This window comes from Leopardus geoffroyi, chromosome C1, assembly GCF_018350155.1.
Source record: "Leopardus geoffroyi isolate Oge1 chromosome C1, O.geoffroyi_Oge1_pat1.0, whole genome shotgun sequence".
In the NCBI taxonomy this organism is placed as follows: Eukaryota; Metazoa; Chordata; class Mammalia; order Carnivora; family Felidae; genus Leopardus; species Leopardus geoffroyi.
This window is the reverse complement of record NC_059328.1, coordinates 30,312,790-30,333,921: the sequence shown is the minus strand read 5'-3', so window position 1 is coordinate 30,333,921 and position 21,132 is coordinate 30,312,790. Positions and strand designations below refer to the sequence as shown.

Sequence of the window (21,132 nt, the reverse complement as noted above, 5' to 3'; positions counted from 1 at the left end):
ATTTGTATTGTTTGGCATTTTTGTTAAGGAAAGGAACTGAAATAAAGTTAATCAAAAGAAGTCACAATTCCTCAAAGGCTGGGGTCTTTCAAAGGACCGTTCCTCTCCAAGGCTTCAAAGGCAAGCACTGGGATTCAGAGAAACCAGGTCATAGTTTCGGCTTGTCAATAGCCAGCTGGGTGACTTGAGGAAAGTGTCCTTTGACCTCTCTGGGTGGGCTCTTCCTCATCTACCTTTGTAAATTTGGGGTTGATCCACGAACCAACTAAACCTCTAGAGCTAAACCAGTGATGTCTAGTCTAGTGGGTATAATGAGAATTCATTTCTAACTGGCCTACCCTAAGCAGGAATTTTCTATAGAAAAATCGCCTTAAAAGGGAAGAAAATGAAAGAAAGAAAAGGCCTTATATGAAAAGGATAAAAATCTTAAGTTAGTGGAGAAAGCCGAAACTGTGACTACAGAATTTAAAAGAAGACTCTTTGAGGTCTCCCCACACCCAGCCACTCGCACTCTCTCCCAGACTCCTTGAAAGAATCCTGAACACTGAAAACAAATAAACGCAAAAGGCAAACATACAAATCAGCATTCTGGATGAGAAAAGAACTGCTGAGAGCTAGAAATCAGGTTTAGGAGAAGAAAACAAAGATTTAAAAAACAGAAGAAATAAGAAAAACAGCAAAAAGGGATACAGGAGAATCACAACGCACTTGCGTTTAACTATACAAATTTGACCACAGAGAGAGAAGTAATTTAAACACACACACATAGGTTTGCTCACGGCTCCACTCGGTGAGGTTTTATGCCAAGGTCAGGTTATGCACCAAGGTGAATATGAGAGAGAGGATGTGAATCTGAGACATCAGTGAGTCTCAGTTCCCATGTGGTCTCACACTGCCAGCACCTTGAATACTGAATATGATTCTAGTGTTTGAGAAGACTTATTTTCTTACCATAAAATGCCCCCTAGCTACAAGCCAACTACTCCATGCAGTGTTCTAACTCTGTCCTGGCATATACACAAAACCATGTTTATATACTTTGATTTATGGGTCATTTAAGGTATTTTTCAAAGACAATTTTGATTCTTTGGGATTTTCATTTTATGTGCTGCCATTAGGATCTAATCTCCTGCAAGAGGTAAGATGAGACTTCACCTTGTGGGGAAGACAGGGCAGACATGGAAATCCTTCCTAAAAGCTCAAGACAATACAGAAAAGGCCAAGAAAGAGACCACCAACTTAAATATCTATGTCACCCTCTAGCCACACACCAGCAACTCGGGAAAGGAAGTGGCAAGCTTACAAAACAGCCCAGAGACTTAAGATGGGTAGCGCAGCAGGTCTCTCATGGATGGCCAGGGAAATGGAGTGGCTGGGCACTTGCTCGGACGTGCCATTAATGACACTCCCCCAGCCTGGTACTAGAGTCACTGGGGCCAGACCAGCCCTGAGGGCTCCCCCTTTCCCTACTGAGATTTCCTTTTCCTGCTTCTCTCACTACTGAGTATTTGGAAGACCAGGGGCACCTCCTCTACAACTCAGTTCAAGGTTCTCCTGGAGCACGAGAAACCTCACTACCCTCAATCAAAGACCAAGAAAGTAGATGACCTCTTGGAGTCATGACCCACGCCCATCCCACAAATAAGAGCAGTTTTGCCAGAGAGTAATAATATAAGCTCCTCTTAATGAAATGGAATCCTTGTTGACATTCAACTATGGAGACACTGAACCTCTAAGAAGTGTCTACATAGAGTGTAGTGTCTTCTATGGTTCAGTGGAGACACTGAACCTCTAAGAAGTGTCTACATAGAGACTTTGCCTCTGACTGACAAAAAGATCATGCCTGATGAGAACTTCTACCTCCTTTTATTCTAAAAAGACAAAGGCCTGACTGATAGCCTTACACAGCAACATTTGAAATCAGAAAAATAAAGCTAGCTACACTCAGCATCTGTAGTAGATAGACAGTAGTAGTAATATTTACAGAACTAACAGCCAATATTTCCTGAGCACTTACTATATACCAGGCACTGTTCTAAGTACTTTTTACATAATTACCTCACTCACTTCTCATTACCACTGTATGAAAATGGCACTATCACAATCCTCATGTTATAGTTGAAAAACTCTGGCCAAAAGGGGAAGGCTAAGTTGACACACTAAGTGACAACGTGGGATCCAAGGTCATCAGCAGTGTAGATCCTTGGGGAACTCTCATTTTGGATGTATTTCATAAAAAACAGGAAGAAGGAAAGGCTAGCAAAAGCAATCACCAAAAATTGGAGAAATATTATCATTTCTTTTGTTTCCTTCTTTCCACTTCTGCAAAAGTCTCTGATTAAGTCTCTCCTGTTCTCTTTAGCTATCTTTCCTCCCCCCAAACCCCTCAAACATGGTACCTTCACAGGCTCTCAAGTCTTCCCACAGCAGCTTAAGGAAAAGAAAAAAATGTGAAGAAGGCCTTAATCAAAAGCCCTTTTCTTTTGGCAAACAAAAGGCCTTGGTATTTCCACAGACAGACTAGTTATTCTTAACCCTAACCAAAGATTCTTTGGCAGAGAAAGAAATATGAAAATGTTAGGCTTGTGGGAATGGCTTGTGCTTTGGGCTTTTGTGTCTCAGTCAGTAAAACCAGCCCACAGAAACATAAACACACCACCCCTCAGTAACTCCAGGCCGACTTGGTTCAGGGTCTAGGGAGAAAGAGAGAGAACAGAGTCCCTACTACGCCTGATGGTCTAGGCCCTCTCTCCTCTATGCCCTTCCTGAGAGGGGGAATGTTTGACAGTTTTTCAAGCACACTAGGCAGAAAAATACATCTGAAGATACAGACACATAACAGATCAAGTTCTGACAGTGGAAGAAAAGCAACAAGTGGTAGCAGATGAGGGCAGAGATGAGGCCTAACTCTGGGTGCTCTCACTAGCCTCTGTGCTTCTCACCCCAAATCACCCCACTTTCCTAAGTAAACTGCTAAGATCTGGCAATTGTTTCAAGTGCTTTCTCCACTTAGCACTGGGTTTTAGAGGCATAGTGTGGCCCTGAATGGCCTTAAGTAGTCAATATTTTCCCAGCAGGGAAAGGGAAATTAAGACTATTTTTTTTTATTAAATTTTTTTTTTCAACGTTTATTTATTTTTGGGACAGAGAGAGACAGAGCATGAATGGGGGAGGGGCAGAGAGAGAGGGAGACACAGAATCGGAAACAGGCTCCAAGCTCTGAGCCATCAGCCCAGAGCCTGACGCGGGGCTCGAACTCACGGACCGCGAGATCGTGACCTGGCTGAAGTCAGACGCTTAACTGACTGCGCCACCCAGGCGCCCCAAGACTATTTTTAAAAATAGGTCAGTAAGGGGGAAAAAAGGAGGGGAAACAGTCTGCCCGAAGTCAGGAAGGCCCCGGCAGCACTGACCCCAGATAGATCTGGGCTAAACTCTGAATCTCTGACACTCCCACCCCCATCCACCGCATGAGCACAGTAGCATTATGATACTAAAGTGCCTAAAGCCTTTATACCCAGGCAACAGCCCCCTCCCCTTGCTACCTTACCCAGGATATTATGAATAAAACCACTATGAGGACACAGGCCCAGAGGCATATCTCCTAGCAGCCAGGTCTCTGTCACAGTGGGAAACAAGAGTAGCCAGGTATGAGGAGTCTCAGCCCAGCTTTGAAATCCCCTGGAGTGAATAGCCCAAATTAAGCTGTGATTGTTATCTATAATGGTACAAAACCTTGAGGTGTTAAACCATGAGGTAATAAGGTCCCATGTGGTTTAGGACTCTGAATTCTCTTGATTACCCAGGAAGCAGGCCCTCATCTTGCTCCCATGCAGTATCAAAGGCAGGTGGAGTAAAAGGCACTGCTCAGCCAGGCTCAAGCCACCAGCAAGTTTCAAATGTCTGGCCTACAGTAGGCACACACATTTTTGCTGAATGAATAAATGAATAAAACATTTCATCTTCAACTGCTATAATCAGTTCCTTCCTACACCCAAGGGGGTGGAGGCAGTGTCAGAGAATTCTAGACAGTAGGGGAAAAAAAAAGCTTTCTTTTCCCTGCCATTCCCCGGTGATCAAGCTCTTCTGTTGCAAAGTATAATGCTCCCTTCTATATAAAATTTATTACTTGACTGTTCTCCCACAGAGTTGGATAACAGGCCACACTATCCTAATCAAGGACAATGGTGCTTCTGCAGCTGGTGTGCAATATACAGAGTCCTCTGAAAGACAACACAGCATAGTCAGGGAGATGTCCCTTGCAGCAGTTTTTATATAGCAACAACCTGGAAACAATCCAAGCATTCAACAACTAAGAGAATGGCTAAGTGAAGCCATTACCAACATTATAACTGAACTTATAATGACTATAGGGAAACACTAAAAATAAAAAAAATAAAAAAAATCCTTACAATGTTACATGAAACAGGTATGCAAACATACATGTATATGTTAAGTGAAAAAAGCCAGACACAAAAGGCCACATGTTATAGGATTCCATTTATAGGAAAGATCTAGAATAGACAAGTCAGAAAGCAGATTAGTGGTCACCAGGGGCTGAGGGAGGGGAAGGGATGGGGGAGTGACTGCTTAATAGGTACAGGGTTTCCATTTGGAATCGTGAAAATGTTCTGAAGCTAGACTAGTCGTGATGGTTGCACAACATTACAGATGTATGTAATCTCAATGAACTGTACATTTTGAAACGATTACAATGGTAAATTTTACGTTATGTGTATTTTGCCACCAAAAAAAAAAAAAAACTGGATTGGAAAAAAAACACATATATAGGTCAGGATTACAATTATGTAAAAGTAGACATGAACCAAAGAACTCAGACAAGTCCCAACATCTGTTAAATTAAAATGGAACTTCACTGATGTTGGACAATAAATAAAAGGAAAGGAAAGTAAGAAAGGTCAGAAGCATGCAACCAGCCCTGAAGCCATACTTACAAGCTACAAATAAGTGCCCACCAAGGGGGGAGACAAGTTACATGGCTCAGCAGGCCCCGTAACATCAGGTGTGTGTGTGCTAGGGGGTGAAGGAGAGAGATCTCAGGCCCTACTCAGCCCTGTCCTCTAATCCCCCTTAAAAACACTCCCTAGGGCAGAGAAACCATCTGTTTCAACAAAGCCTAGAGCCCTACAAGCATATTAACTCCTTCACTGCTCACCTCCTACACATGGGCTTCACTCAATATTAAGTGTTCCTTTTTAAAATGCCTTTATTTTTTTAAACAATTTTTTTAATGTTCATTTATTTTTGAAAGAGAGAGCAAGAACAATCATGAGCAGGGGAGGAACAGAGAGCTAGGACAGAGGATCCAAAGTGGGCTCTGTGCTGACAGCAGAAAGCCCGATGCAGGGCTTGAACTCACGAACCACGAGATCATGACCTGAGCCGAAGTCAGATCCTTAACCAACGGAGTCACCTAGGCGCCCCTAAAAGTACCTTTAAATGTTAAAATATAAGCTCTACAATGGAGGAGACTTGGCCCTGTTCTCTGGTATATCCCTAATACCCAGAATAAATCAACATCAGAGGACATTCAATAAATTATTGTTTCATTTATGACTATTTTCTAAAGTCTCCCTCTTCTCGTCACTTGTCCTCACTTAAGAGTCTGACCTGGTTTCCTCAAATTCACTCAACCAACCAATGTTTTGTGTGCTTGTGCACAGGATAAGTAGTCTCCTCACTGTGCGGTCTATCACTAGACCCCAGGGCCTAGCACAGCACACACGGTGAGTGCTCATACATATCTGTCAAATGAAAGAATAGCTCACTTTGGTCACCACACCTTATCAGCGTTCAGTACTGAGCACTAAAATCTGGCTAGGTATGGGCTAAGTACCATGAGAGTTACAGAAATGGGACATCTATTAAACACTCCTTTCAAAAAGCTTACAATTTCAATGGGAAGACAAAACTACCATGCAGGAAAGTGATACATCAGCATGAACAGTGATAATCTGAGAAGTCTTCATGGAGAAGCAAGGCCTGAGGTGAGGCTGGAAGGAATGGATAGGTTTCAGTGAAGTATAAAGGGCATTCTAGGTAAAAACTGCCTAAGAAACGGCCGCAGTAGAGAATGAATGAGGCACTTCAAGGTACAATAAGGAGATGGATTGGGGCGCCTGGGTGGCTCAGTTGGTTAAGCATCCAACTTCGGCTCAGGTCATGATCTCACAGTTCGTGGGTTCGAGCCCCGCGTCGGGCTCTGTGCTGACAGCTCAGATTCTGTGCTGACAGCTCAGACAGTTCAGATTCTGTGTCTCCCTCTCTCTCTGCTCCTCCCTGACTCAGGTTCTATTTCTCTGTCTCTCAAAACTAAATAAACATTAAAAAAAATTTTTTTTTAAAGGAGATGGATCTGTCTTCAGCTGAAAGTGTGTTCTGGAAATTCCGTGCGATAAGCCTGGAAGAGTCGGAGTGGGGACAGAACACAAAAGTCTGCTATGGGGCATCTAGCTGGCTGAGTTGGAGGGGCAAGCGACTCTTGATCTCGGAGTCGTGGGTTTGAGCCCCACACTGCATGTAGAGATAAAGTAAGTAAGCTTAAAAAAATAATTTAAAAATAAAAGGTCTGTCCTACTTTTGGTAACAGAAAGCACCAAAAACAAAATATGATGCAGTTGCAGTAGTTGAGGCGTGAGGTGATGAGTGACTGGACCAGACTCGTGGCAAAGGGAATGGGAAGAAAGGGACAAACTTAAGAGAAATTCTGAAGAAACAAAAGGACCCGATGACAGACTGAAAATGGGAGTTGATGAAGAGAGTGGAGCCAGAGATGTCTCCAGGGTTTCTGATCTAAGACAGTGGAAAAATGTGAGCACAACTGTCAAAACTGGGGAAACAAGGAGGAAAGCCAAGTCCAGGCTTGGTTGTGAAAATACTGAGTTCAAAGTGATATCCAAGTACAGATGTCCTGCAGGCAGCTGAAAAACAGACCAATAAATTGAGATTTTTATACATACAATGGAATATTATTCAGCCTTAAAAAATAAGGAAATCCTGTCATGCTACAATATAGATAAAACTTGAGGACATCAGGCTAAGTGAAATCAGCCAGACACAGAATGGCAAATACTGCATGATTCCACTTATAAAAGCAATTAAACTCATGGAAGCAGAAAGTAAACTGGTGGTTGCCAATGGACGTGTGGGGCGGGACAAGGAGTTGCTGTTCAACCAGCACAGAGTTTCAGTCACGCAAGATGAAAAAGTTCTAGAGACCTGCTGCACAACAAATGTGCACACAGTTAACAATGCTGTGCTGTACTTGTAAAAATTTGTTAAGAGGGTAGATTTGGTATGACATGTTTTTTTACCATAATAAAAATAATAACACCTAAAAACACTGAGAAATTTTAAGTAGTAGAAGACAGATGTGGGAGTTTGCAATTCCAAAGAAAAGCTGACGCCAGAAGAACTGGCTAGAGGAACAACAACAACAAAAAAGGTCAGGAGCAGCATCATAATGCCAGCTATGTCTGTATGGTGTATTTACATGTCCCGCTGTGTTAGGAATTTTACCTGTGCCATTCCATGTAATCCTCATAATTTTATGTGGGAGACACTCTTATCCCCGTTTTACAGATGAGAACATGGAAGCTCAGAGAAAGTAAGTAGCCTGACCCAAGTCACTCAGCTAATAAATGTAGAAACTTGGATCTTAACCCAAACCAGCCTGGATCCAAGGCTCTGGTCTTCCCACTTCACCACACTGCCTCACCCCTTAGGTAACTGCCAGAGGTAGAGTCAGAAAAAAGAAAAGACTCAGCAAAGGCACATAAGCAGCAATAAGGTAAAGGAAAACCAAGAAATGCTCTCACTGAAGCTAACAGAGAAGAACATTTTGAATAGGCAGAGAGGTCACGGACAGTATCAAATGCCAACACTCCAACACATAATGAAGTCCACACTCCAAGCTATCTGTAAAGGGTCATGAAAAGATGGGAGTCCTGGGCCAGGTTCTGCAGCCCAGAGAATTTCAAAGAAACAGAAGCCCAACGCAGAGCTAAATGGGCTTCTCCCCTCTTATCACTGACACACACTTGGAGCTGCTATTCTCCCGGCTACACCACGGGCCTCATGCCGAAGTGCATCACCTGACGAGTCCCAGGAAATACCGACCCAAACACAAACCATTGCACAACACAGGGTCATGTTCAACTTGAGCTATGGGAAAAGTGTCTCCACTCCAACTGTAGTTCAATATACAATCCGTTTGTTTCTAAAACCAAACTCCCTTTTAGAAGGATTTCACGTGCCTGCTCTCTTCTTCTCTTGTCCTGGACAAACTAAAATCAGACACATACAGCTCCACTTCAGGTGCAGCCCTACCTCTCTATATGACCTCATACTGCTGCCAGAGTTCTACTTCTCTCCTATCAAAAAGCCCCTGATTGTTTATATCATTTCTCTGCCTTGAAAATATCTAGTGCTGTCTACTGCCTACATTATTGCTTAGCCCTTTATAACACAGACTCAACTCTCCATTCCAGCTTCATCTCTCACCCTAAACAACTGCCCATTCTCCCCAGCTTCCTACTTCACAACACTTCTCATTCTTCCCCAGAGGAAACAGACTTCCATGAGTTTATTCCTTTGCACACCGGTTGTCTTTCCAGAATACCTTTTCTCCCCTAACTGGCAAACTCTTACCCAACTTCAAGATTGGGCTCAAATACCAATTCTGCTGTCAGGTCTTCCCATCACCCACCAGGCTGCCCCTAGTAATCACTCCACCTCTGCTCTCACAGTACTTTGTTCATATCTCTATAAATAGCACCAGATAAATAGACAGAGGGGATAGATATCCCACTGGACCATGCAAGAGACTGACAATCCCTCAGTGACAGAGATTGTCATTAATCTTTGTATCCTCAATGTCTTGGATAGGCAAAAGGTTCTCAATGAAAGGAAGGAAGTGTCGGAGGAGGCGCCTGGCTGGCTCAGTTGATGGAGCATGTGACTTTTTTTTTTTTTAATTTTATTTATTTTTGAGAGACAGAGTGTGAGCAGGGTAGGGGCAGAGAGAGAGGGAGACACAGAATCTGAAGCAGACTCCAGGTTCCAAGCTATCAACACAGAGCCCGATGTGTAAAATCTTTAAAAAAAAAAAAAAGAGCGGTGCCTGGGTGGCTTAGTCCATTGAGCACCTGACTCTTGATTTTGGCTCAGGTTATGATCCCAGATTGTGGGATCAAGTCCTGAGTCAGGTTCCATGCTGAGCGTGAAGGCTGCTTAAGATTCTCTCTCTCTCTCCCTCTGCCCCTCTCCCCCACTCTCTCTTGCTCACTCTCTCTCTCTCTCTAAAAAATAGATGAATGAATGAATGAATAAAAATGTTTAAAATTTAAAAAAAAAGAAGAAGAAGAAAAAGAAGGAAGGGGAAAAATACGGGCACTTCCAGAGAGAGAGAGACAGAAAGCATGGAACATTATCAGGGAATAAACCAGTTAGTTGATAACAAATTATAAAAACTCATCTTCCAAATCAAAGGATTTCAAGATGTATCAAACCAGGAAGTCTATAAGGTTCCTGTCACTCCATAATGAGCAAAAGATACTGTTTAGCAACTGATATTCATCCAGAGGGTCCATGCCCACAGTTGCTGTAATGAATAATACATACCATTAGAGCTATATAGCCTGGTGTTTCTCCAGGAAAATTGCCAAAAGAAACTGTGGCAGAATGGTGGGGACAATACTAATAACTACTTCAAAAAACACAAAACCAAGGATGAGGGAAAAATGATAATTTATACTTTGTTAATACAGGCTCACTCTTTGAGAGTGAGACATAGTGTAACAGTCATCTCCTGTCATAACAAAAAACACAGAACTACCCCACACATTTGAAAATCTAGAGTACGGATCATTATGCCATGGAATCTCATATTCCCCACGCATTTCAAACCAGCAGCAATAGAAGCCAACCCCAATGTGAACTTGTACTGATAACCCTTTCTAGCCCAGTAACATGCAGTAAGCCTAAAAAATACACAATTAAGGTGCTTGCTTTGACAGCACATATACTAAAATTTGAACAATACAGAGAAGATTAGCTTGGCCCCTGTCTGAGGATGACACACAAATTCATGAAGCATTCCATATTTTTGATGGTAGCTATACTTGTGGTGAACACAGCACAATGTATAAATCTGTCAAATCACTAAGTTGTACACCTGAAACTAACGTAACATTGCGTGTCAACTCAGATAAAAAGAAAAAATAAAAATTATTTTAAAAAGCTAAATAGAGGAGCACCTGGCTGGCTCATTAGGTGGAGCACGCAACACTTGATCTCAGGGTTGTGACTTCAAGCTCCACACTGGGTGTAAAAAGTACTTAAAAAAGTAAGATTTTTTAAAAAAGAGCTAAATACACACACACACACACACACACACACACACACACACACACACACAATTAAGGAGGGCATAAACTTTAATAGTGTACAAAACCATCATGCATCCAAAAACTACAGGATTTACTGAAAGTCTAAGTAGGTGCGTAGTACTGTAAAAGATGTTGACAGGCCTCACCCCAGAAATATGCAGATTCCCAGATTCCTTGCACTGGAGAGAATCACCCCATTGTGATAGGTTCGCTTAAGGGCTCTGGGAATGGGAGGGGTAGACAGTTCTCACTGTGGAGGATGCAATCCTGTCTGTTGGTGACTCAAGCCATTTTCCACTATCCTGGCTGCTGTAGAGACAGACATTTTTATTGACCGCCCTGCACACACGCGTACCTTCCTTCTCTCAGTCCTCAAGCTAATTTCCAAACACCCCAGTCTATCATCAGTTAGAAAGCCCACATTGTCTGCTCCAGGATGTCAACTCCAAGTCAGAAACAAGATTGTACTCTCATCAAGTCTATAATTCTACCCTAAGCCTGTCAGTCCCAAGTAACAGAAGCCAATTTGCACTTGACTGTAATATGTTGATTTAAAACACGGCACCAGCTCCATTTCTCTCAGAGGCAGTCACCTACCACAAGCAAGGGTGATGACATAGCAGTTTGTCAACCAATTAATTCTATCAAGTTAACCTGGCCTGATTTTCTAGCTCAGTAACAGCAAGAAAAGAAAAAGAGAATCTCAACGTTGGACCAATCTGGGGTTCCAATGCAGGATTTCTGTAGAGCAATGATTAGGTCATTCTTGGTATTGCATTTCCTGATTAACACAGATGGATCTCTCAGTGCAAAAGGAAAAGGTACTAGGGCTGGGAGGATCAGTGAAGCCATTTAAATGTCCAGAGTTGCTAGGAGAAAAGTTTCAGAATAAAACAGTGCAGTGATGAGATGATGACATGTGGGAGCTGCTGACTAAGTGAAAGAGACACTTGGCACCTGTCCCATGATGAAATTAACTGCACAGTAAAATATCAGAACCAGTTGGCCACCGAGCCTGAAGACAGTGCTATCCCTAGAGCACAAGGGGCCAAGAGCTATCAGAAGGGTATTCAAAGTGTTACAGGTAACCTGAATAGCTTTTAGAAGTGCAATAAAATTAAAAACCAACATCCAGAGCTTTGAATATATGTTTTAGGACCAGTAATTCTACTTCTAGAGACCTATCCTAAAAGTATCATCAGAAATGCACAGAAGATTTTATTTACAAAGATGTGGATTATCATAGTACAACTGTAAAAAATTGGAAACACACATGCCCCACAAGTGGGAAATGTTAAATAAATGATCCTTTCATTTGAGGAAATTCCACAATCTGTTAAGAAATGATTTAAACAAACAGGTAAAGGCATAAAAATGCTTACAAAATAATAAAGAGCAAGAAAAAGAACTACATTACAATAATGACAAACATATAAAAACAAAACGTTATGTATATATGGATAGGAAAATATTAAATGGGAGACACCTGGCTGGCTCAGTGCATAGAGCAGGTGACTCTTGATCTCAGGATTGTGAGTCTGAGCCCCACACTGGGTATAGAGATAACTTAAAAAGAAAACCTTAAAAAGAAAAGAAAAATATTAAATGGAAACATAACAAGTTATGAACACAATAATCTGCAGGTTGTAGGATTTTTGTGATTTTTGGTTTTTATTTTTCTATGCTTTCTACAAGGCCAAAATAGTGTATCTATTTAATGGCAGAAGAAAAAAAGTGGTTTTTTTTTTTCCTGAGATTCTTTATTAGCCACATTGAAGAGGGAAGAAAATTCCCCCCAAAAAAGGTCAATCTCTGAAGGGTACATGTCAGGGTATGAGGACTTCTCCTGCATGCCCAGACATGGTAATAATGACAGTCTTCCAGTCTGGCCTACTCACTGGATGTCCAAAGTAAGAGAATGAGAAAGAGGGCTTGACAAACACCTCACAGCTAAGAAACCAAACTGAGTGTGTGCCTTGTCAGTAGTCACTTTGTTCACTTGCTCAACGTTGCCACTGCCCAAAACATACTTGGAACCCCTCAGTTGGAACTGCCTCCAGACTAGTAATACCATCTTTCCAATGTCTTCAAGAGCAGTATATTTTCACTCTTTGAGATTGGATTTAATGTTTCAAAATAGCCTCAGTCTTAGATAATATCGTTTTTTGACCAAAATTAAGTAGGACTATAAAACAACTGTAGTTTCTTAAGGGAGTAACAATCTGGAGGTGAAGAGAGAAACCACAAAAAGGGTTTTGTGAATGTACACAGCACAGGCACCAATGTCAGAGTATTGTGGGTTTTTTTTTAACCCTCTACGGTGACTACTGAAGGACATTTGGATACATGAGTTTAGTTCAATTCTTCAAATGTCCTTTCATGCTTAACATGTGCCAGGGGAAGAAGATACAAGAAGAAAGGAGTCTAGTTCCCACTTTTAGCAACAGTATAAAAAACATCTTCTGGGCTCCAACTCTGTGCCAGATGTCACACTTACTATTGTATGTAATCCTCACAACATTTTGGGAGGTAAGTTGTATTATCCCTATTTTACAAATGAGAAAACTGAGGCTTACAGAAGTTACAGGAAACTTGCCAAAGAAGTAAAGACTAGGAGGAAAATCAAATGTTTAATAACTGTAACTATAACATAACATGTTTAATAACCATAGTTAATAACTATAAGCATGCTCTAAAATCAGTACGTTTAAAGTGTTATGGCAACACTGATGAGGAAAAGAGAACTCTATCTCAAAATGCAAAAGGAAGAAGAAAGAGACAAGAGAGAAAGCAAGGAAAGGAAAGGAACTAGGGGGGAAAGTGACAATGAGCTAGGCACTGAAAGAAGAGATGTCTGACACAAAGAGAGAAGGATAATGGTATTCCAGGCAAAGGCAACAAAACAGTACATGCAGAGTGAAAATAAGGGTGAAAGTATGTGAGTACTGAGGTATATTTGTCTTTGGTTTTTTTTATGTGTCTTTTGGTTTTATTTTAGAGAGAGAGAGAGAGAGAGAGAGAGAGAGAGAGAGAATCCTAAGCAGGCTCCACACTCAGTGCAGAACCTGAGACGGTGCTTAATGCCATGACCCCGGGGGATCATGACCTGAGCTGAAATCCAGAGTTGGACACTCAACCAACTGAGCTACCTAAGTAGCCAGAGATACACTTGTGTGTGTGTGTGTGTGTGTGTTTTTTTTTTAAATAGGTAATTATCAGGGTGCCTGGGTGGCTCAGTCAGTTAAGCGTCTGATTTCAGCTCAGGTCATGATCTCTTCATGAGTCTGAGACTCACATTGGGCTGTCTGCTGTCAGCACAGAGCCCGCTTTGGATCCTCGATCTCCCTCTCTCTTTCTCTACCACTCCCCTGCTTACACTCTCTCTTTCAAATATAAAAAATAAACATTAACAAAAAAAAATTTTTTAATCAGTCATTATCTCACAGACCTATCCCAATTTTGTTTAGCAGAGACTAGAGAACCACCTTCTCATCATTCAACCTTAACCACATATCTGCTTTCCTATTAATCCCCAATTGCCAGTCCACAGCACAGGCCTGGACTCTGCCAAAGAGCAGGACTTGGGCCAATAGTAAAACCTGTCTTACCCACAGAAAAGATCCATCTGGGCAGAAATCACTTAATAACTATGGTTTTTGGCAGAACAGAGAAGTAAACCTTAAAGCCCAGAAGCAGCAACAGCAATGGGATATACTGTGCCCCAATCCTGGTGTCAAAGCACCAAGGAGTCACAAGAAATTGGGGACCAGAACTTCAAAAGACTTCTACAATGTCTCTATTCTCCCACTGGGTTCCCTTCAACACTAAATGGAAGAATGGCTGTAAGCTGAATCATCTCAAGAAAGGCAAAGTAGGTAACTCAATGAAAAGGGGAGCCTATAACCTCTTTCTGTCAGTCCCTCTGGAATACACAAAGATAGAGGTGAAATGAAAAAGGGAAGTGGTCATTCACCATAATCAGGGGACGCAGTGGGTGAAACTCAGCCCACAGGACAGTTTGACAAAGGCAATGCCTTGTATCTAACTATCTGCCTGGCCACCCAGGGTTGGAGAAATAATTGTCTAAGACCTATAACAACATTCCAGAAATGAGTATAAAGACCAAATCAAAACAACCACATGCCCTCTTTCCAGATACCTCTCTCACCTGAGAAAGATTCAAGTTCTGGGATAGAAGGAAGGTTAAATCAGGTGCTTTCTGTGGGTGAACGAACAAGACAAACTGCTGTATCTCATACATTGTACTCTATAAAGACTATTACACAGTGTATACACATAAATGTAGGATGAGAAAACAGGACACAGCTCAAGGAGGCTAGTGTGGGGAGAAAAGATCTATTGTCCTCACTTCAAAGCACCATACTCTGCACTCCCCCAGAGAATAAGGTGCTCATGAGTGTCACACATACACTTGGGCAGTTGTGGGTATCCGCCCCCCCACCACGGCATTTGGTCCCCAGACAGCACCAGTCATCTTGGCTGCTATATTCCCAGGAAAGCCTTAGCAGGACAGATGTTCTCAGACCAGCCAAGCCTTGGGTTTACCAATGTAAGCCACCTGTTATGTGAGTATTTTAGGAGCTAAATGGATTAATACATGTAAAATACTTAGATCAGGGCCCAGTCCATAACTAACATTTGCTGAGTGCTTACTGTTATTACTATTATCACTAATGCTACTGTCTTCCAGTCTCAACCTTGATAACTGTCCTCCAGTGAGATCAAGGAAGAGACCTGGAACCAATCATGTCAATGGGTGACAAGCACTACAAGAGTATAACTTGACCCAGCTCATTCTGAACCAAAGCAAGCACAAGGACTTACCCTGACTCAAAGACTCTGGGAGGGACAGGGGAAAGAAGGTCTAGAACTAACATTTGGTGAACTCTGGCCACATTCCAGACACTAAACTCTGTGTGTGTGTGTGTGTGTGTGTGTGTGTGTGTATACATATACATATATGTGTGTATACATATATGTGTGTACATATATACATGTATATATATGTATATATACATATACATATGTATATCCTCGTGTTTAATGCCCATAGTAGTAAATGCTTCTGAGTTCATCTTGGAGAGCTAGAACCAAAATAACCCTAGTATCTGGGGTGGGAAAGTGGAGTGTGAGCTGCCACCACTGTAAGCGTGGTCCTTTCTCTTCTCTGATTTCAGCTCCACACAGAACACTCCCTGGGATAGATGGATCTTGTCTGTTACTTGTTCATTCCTAGCAACCTTACTCACTCCTTGCCAGAAAGGATGGGGGGCGCAGGGGGAGAGGCGGGGACTTTTTAGGTGGGTCAAGAAAATAAATGATTGCCAAGCTGGTTTTAACACAACCTCTTTCAAAAGCAGAAATAGCCCTTCCTAGTGTGCACCATCCCTGAATGGATCAAATCAAGAGCTACTTGTTCCATCAGCCCCACTGAGAAAGTCAGGAGAGTTACAAGACACTCAGGACCAAAGCAAGCCGTATTTAGGGAGTAAAAAAGGACTCTTTCCTCCATGCATGTTTCATGAGAGGAAAACAAGAAGTGCCCCAATCGGTCATATCTGCACTTTACTCTCGAAGCACATACAGCAGAGGAGGACAGGGTTATTTGTGGTGTGGTCTCCTGAGAAACTCAGGAATCTACTTAGGTCACTGCTAAACTTGATTCACTTAGGCCACAGCCATCCTTATGTGGTTTAACTGCTCATCTAAACCCTTGACACAAAGGGGAACCAAAAAAGAAAAGTTCTATTCTCCAATTCTATAGATAAGTAAATCTCCTGTAGTTTGCATCCACCATCTGTCCATCTTCAGGAAGCTCTGGCCTTTTATCGGAAGAATGGAGCCAAGGATAATAGGGAATAAAACTACACTAAGGAGTTTCTACTCTAAATCTTTTCTTCTACTGAAGGAACATGCAAGTTAATGAAGGTTGATAACCCTTCCATGAGTTTTGTAAACGGAGGAGGGAAAGGACTCTTGCTGTTGGGTGGGTATCATGCCCAAGAATATAGAAGGATCCCTCTAAGACAGGAAATAGGGCAAGAGAACCTCTTCTCTGCTATGGCACAAGGGTACATTCTTGCACCTCCCTTCACCCAGGCCCCAACAAGGCCCAAGGACAGTCCCTGAGAAGTTCCACGGGTTCTGTCCCCCTCTCACACCTCTTCCCCATGATTCTGGATGAAGAAGGCCACACTCCCTCTGCCCTCTCAAAATTGCCTTTGACAGAGAAACAACAGTTAACGTGGTTCATTCTTGCTAAGACCTGCCTGATGCCTGATGAGCTTGCAGAGCCCCAAACCAAAAGGGATTGGCTCAAGCTCTCAGGAGTCCTGGGGGAAAAAATGTTTACATGGTGTGGTAGGGAGACAAAAAGGAAGAAAAGGTAGAAATTAGTAGAATAGTACTTTACAGTTGTATATCTCTTTATAGCCTGCAAAGCTCTTCTCATATACGTTCTCTTAGAAACAGTTCTTCAACACATAATGAAAGAAGGGAAAATATCTACAGACCCTGGCAGGATGGGAGTCCAGGTCTGCCGCCATTCCCTCATCCCTGTTCCTCTCTCTACCTCTCCTACTCTCTCTGCACCCACCCCATGGTTGCTCTGGATCCAGAATCTAGACTGCTGGTGAAAGAGGGATGGTTTGAGCACCTTCCTAAGCAGATGGAAATAGAATCATCTATGAATTACAGAAGAGATAGTAAAAAGATTTCATCTATCTTCTTCCTTAAGAGCCAAAAAGAGGCCTGAATTTTTCTCATCTATGGTCAGCAAAGAGTTGGACAATCATGTAAAGCAGACATGATTCTCTTTAAATATTATTTTATTAAAAAGTTACCTCCTTTAGGGGTGCCTGGATGGCTCAGTTGGTTAAGCATTCGACTTTGGCTCAGGGCATGATCTTCCGGTTTGTGGGTTTGAGCCCCACATCAGGTTCTCTGCACTGACACTGCAGAGCCTGATTGGGATTCTCTCTTTCTCCCTCTCTCTCTGCCCCTTCCTCACTCATGCTTTCTCTCTCTCTCTCTCTCTCTCTCTCTCTCTCTCTTTCTCTCTCTCTCTCAAAATAAATAAATAAACTTTAAAAAAAGATTACCTCCTTTAAAGTCAATGATTTACCCTTTACATGGCATCTCTGGCCTCCAACCTGCATTCCTCCTCCCCCACCCCCTACCACTCCCCACTCCTGCTCTCTCCAGGTGGGACTCTGACTCACTATACACACAGGTGACTGGAAAACCTGGCCCAAGAAACAACTACACCTAGGTGAGGCTGCAGTGCCAGATGGCAAAAGCCCTCCACCCACACTGCCCTGGGAGTATCCTGAGCCCTGCTCAACTCAAGAGAGCAGGGGAGAAGATGCTTGTTGGGATGAGCACTAGGCGTTATACATAGGGGATGAATCACTGGAATCTACTCCTGAAATCATTATTGCACTATAGGCTAACTAACTTGGATGTAAATTAAAAAATAAATAAATGAAAATTTTTAAAAAAGAAACAAAACAGATAAACATAGGAGGAAAAAAAAGAGAGGCAAACCAGAAATCAGAATCTTAACTATAGAGAATAAACTGAGGGTTGATGGAGGGGAGATTGGTGGGGAGACGGGTATTAAGGAGGGCACATGTGATGAGCATAGGGTGCTGTATGTATGTGATGAATTACTAAATTCTACTCCTGAAACCAGTATTACCCTATAAGTTAACTAACTGGAATTTAAATAAAAACTTGAAACTAAAAAAAAAATACAAATAAAATAAATAAATAAATTATCAAACCAAAAAAAAAAAAAAAAAAAAAAAAGAAAGAAAGAGAGCAGGAGACATTTCTTCATTGTCCATTCAACATTCAAGAAAGAGAACAGATTGCTACTGAAGTAGCAGAAACGATCCCCTCCTGGTCACCCACCATCACACTTACAATGCTAGCCTTTCTGTGTCATTGTGGGAACACACACAAAAATATGGCCAGCTCAGAGTAAGAGGGTTTTCCAAGCTCCTGAGCAGCTGATGGAAAGGAAAGACGCCCGCATAACACACAACACAGTAAGCATTCACAAATTCAGCAAGGAGAAAGGCAGCGAGCCAGAAGCCTCACTGTACCTCTAAGGTTGTTGAGTCCCTCCAGGAACTTCTGGTACTTGTAGGCGTTCATGCCCCTGCTCCGCTGTGTTGGTTCAGTGGCTAGAAGTAGGCAGCATGGCACAGTGACAGCTGAGAAGTGAGAGCGTTTGAACGGACTGATCTCTAAGCCCCCGTGCTTGCTAGCCCCCAAGAACTGGACTTTGACCACATTTATAAGTGACGTCACCAGAGAAGCCTCATTACATTACAGGGCTTTGTGCTCCCTCATTTGTTGCAGTGAGCGGAAATACCTCCCCAGGAGAGGACAGCCCCTCCTTTGTGCAAAAGAGGAAGGAGACCACAACAGGCCCCTGCCTATCATCTGCCACCTCATCTGCCACCTTCTCTCTAGACTCCAGCCCAGGATCCACTGGGATTACCGTTCCCCTGGTTAAAACTCTAGGACACGGGTTAGGGGTTCATCTAACATTTGAGAACGAAACCTTTAAAGGGCCACACTCACCACAAGCATGTCACTACAACAGGAGCTCTTGGGCAAATATCACATGGCAATGGGGCAGGTTTTTACAAAATAAACAACCAACTCTGCACTCCCCTTACAGCAGTGATGTTTACAGAATGGAACACAGCCATACACAGGCAAGACACTGCTTATCAACACAGTCCAAGGCAGGAAGACAAAAGCAGAAAGTGTGAGGCCCACTCCCTAAGTGCTAAACTGTAAAGCCCACTTGCTAAGTGCTAAATGCACAATTCGGGGGGCAGGACCTTCTCCATAGATAACTAGGGGACAAGTGAAGTTCAAACACCACCCTCACAGCTTCCCACTCCAGGGCACTATTCCACTCAGCTAATTTGTTTTTGGTTTTGCTTTAATGATGTCAGTAGCTGCTGCAAATTTCCTTCTACTCAATTAGCCTCAAAAAGATGACCCCCCCCCCCAAGTAATCACAGGCTCTTCGGATAAGCTACATAGATTATGTAATAAGGGGGAGAAAACCTGAAATTTCTATAGTATCTCGTTGTAAGAAATTCAAAATGGTTCGTCTGCATCATTATGTTCATCTTTGAAAATGTCTTTACGAAAATAACTGTAAATCTGATTTTACATATGAGAAAACAGGGTAAGCAATCTGCCTAAAAGTCACACTCTGGTGCTCTGGCTCATCTTACCATGAAAGCCTTGGCATTCTAGAAATCCATGGGCAATCAACTGAGTCAGACACCACAGAGGAGCAACCCCTCATAAAGAAGACACCCCTCTCCCAGGCCTGAAGGTTTTCTGAACAACCTGCCATGCAGGCTGCCATTCAGTGCCTTGGGGTAGAACTCAAAGTGTGTCAGATATAATGTTGCACAAAACTCCCAATTATGCAGGTTGGGTGCAGGTGAAGAAACTGTATAAGGAGCATTGTGAAAACAAAGAAAAAAGAGAGTGTTCCCACTTAAAAAGATCAGGCTAAGTAATATTAACAGCTGCTAAGATAATAGAAAGGGGAACATTTTTAAATAATAAAAATATCCAACCTAGGCTTTTGTGCCTTCTTATGCTATCAGTCAATAGTCACAAGGTAGCCAATCACTGTATGCAGATCTAAGTATTTATGAGAAGTCAAGGGCAACACAATACATGGTTCCTTTTCTCAAAAGAACAATTTCATGGGCAAGATTCAACAGTTAAAAGGGACCTTAATGTTTACAGGGCATAGGTTAGACAATGGGATACAGTAAAAAACCTAACAGAAATATAGATTCTATGGTACATTACTGTAAGAATCACAGTATCTTTAAGGTCACCTAGTCCAACAGACCAGGTCCTTGGATTCCTCATCTGTAAAATAAGGCTGTGGACAGAGAAAGGCAAGCATTAAACAACAGTTCAGATCATGTGTGTCTGTTTCCTAGCATTATTCCACTTATTTCTCCAGGAAGAGAATGGATAATAAAGTACTTGGGTTATAGAGTCAAAATACCTAGATTCCAGAGTCTATCTCAAGATCCAACTTTGCCACAAACTAGCTATGGCAGGCAGGAGCCCCAAATTCCTATAAAACCCTAATTGTTCTTTTCTGTTTAGGTCACAAACTCTAGTGAGAACCTGATGAAAACTAAGGATACTCTCCCTAGAAAAAGGCACATATTCATCTACATAAAAACTTTTGTTTACAAGTGGAGAGGGGTCAATGAATCATAGGTAAAGAACCTCTGAACTGATCTCTAAGACCTGTTCTGTGTCATGATCTGAAAGCAATCAACGTAGTGCAGGTGAATATAAGAATGTAAAGGAATGATCAATTAGCCCGAGCAGAACTGGGTCCTCTTGCTTTAACGCCACTATAAAATCCCACTCAGAGACTCCTCCCACCTGAAGGAGCAAAGCAGTCCAGACGACAGGAATCTAACAGCAGGAAAAACTGACTTTTAAAATAGCTACTTGAACTAAGTGCATTTAAAAGACAACACATGCTGGTTTGTCATTTCCTCTGTGTGTTTCACCATTGAAATTGTTTAATAACATTTTATCAGATAAAAATTAAACAAAAACAAGGATGTTTGGAATTATAAAGTGAGTGATGGTTCCGATTTGAGGCTTTGGGGAAAGGGGGGGGGGG

At 42.2% G+C, this 21,132-nt stretch overlaps 1 protein-coding gene and 1 non-coding gene across 17 annotated transcripts in view; one reads left to right on the top strand and one right to left on the bottom strand.

Annotated features, from left to right (window-relative positions):
* The window catches only part of MACF1 (microtubule actin crosslinking factor 1), a 336,214-nt gene that overhangs the window by 256,841 nt on the left and 58,241 nt on the right, over positions 1–21,132 (bottom strand). Inside the window, exon 1 of one of the 16 annotated variants that reach the window (XM_045482252.1) lies at positions 18,539–18,764. The exons of the other annotated variants lie outside the window; for them this stretch is intronic. Within the exon in view, the coding sequence (XP_045338208.1) occupies positions 18,539–18,590 (52 nt within the window). The 5' untranslated portion in view covers positions 18,591–18,764. Of the gene's footprint in view, positions 1–18,538; positions 18,765–21,132 lie in introns of those variants that run through there. 16 annotated transcript variants of the gene reach the window in all.
* Positions 10,022–10,128, top strand: LOC123600120. The gene has a single exon (XR_006713499.1). It is a non-coding gene; the product is annotated as a U6 spliceosomal RNA (small nuclear RNA).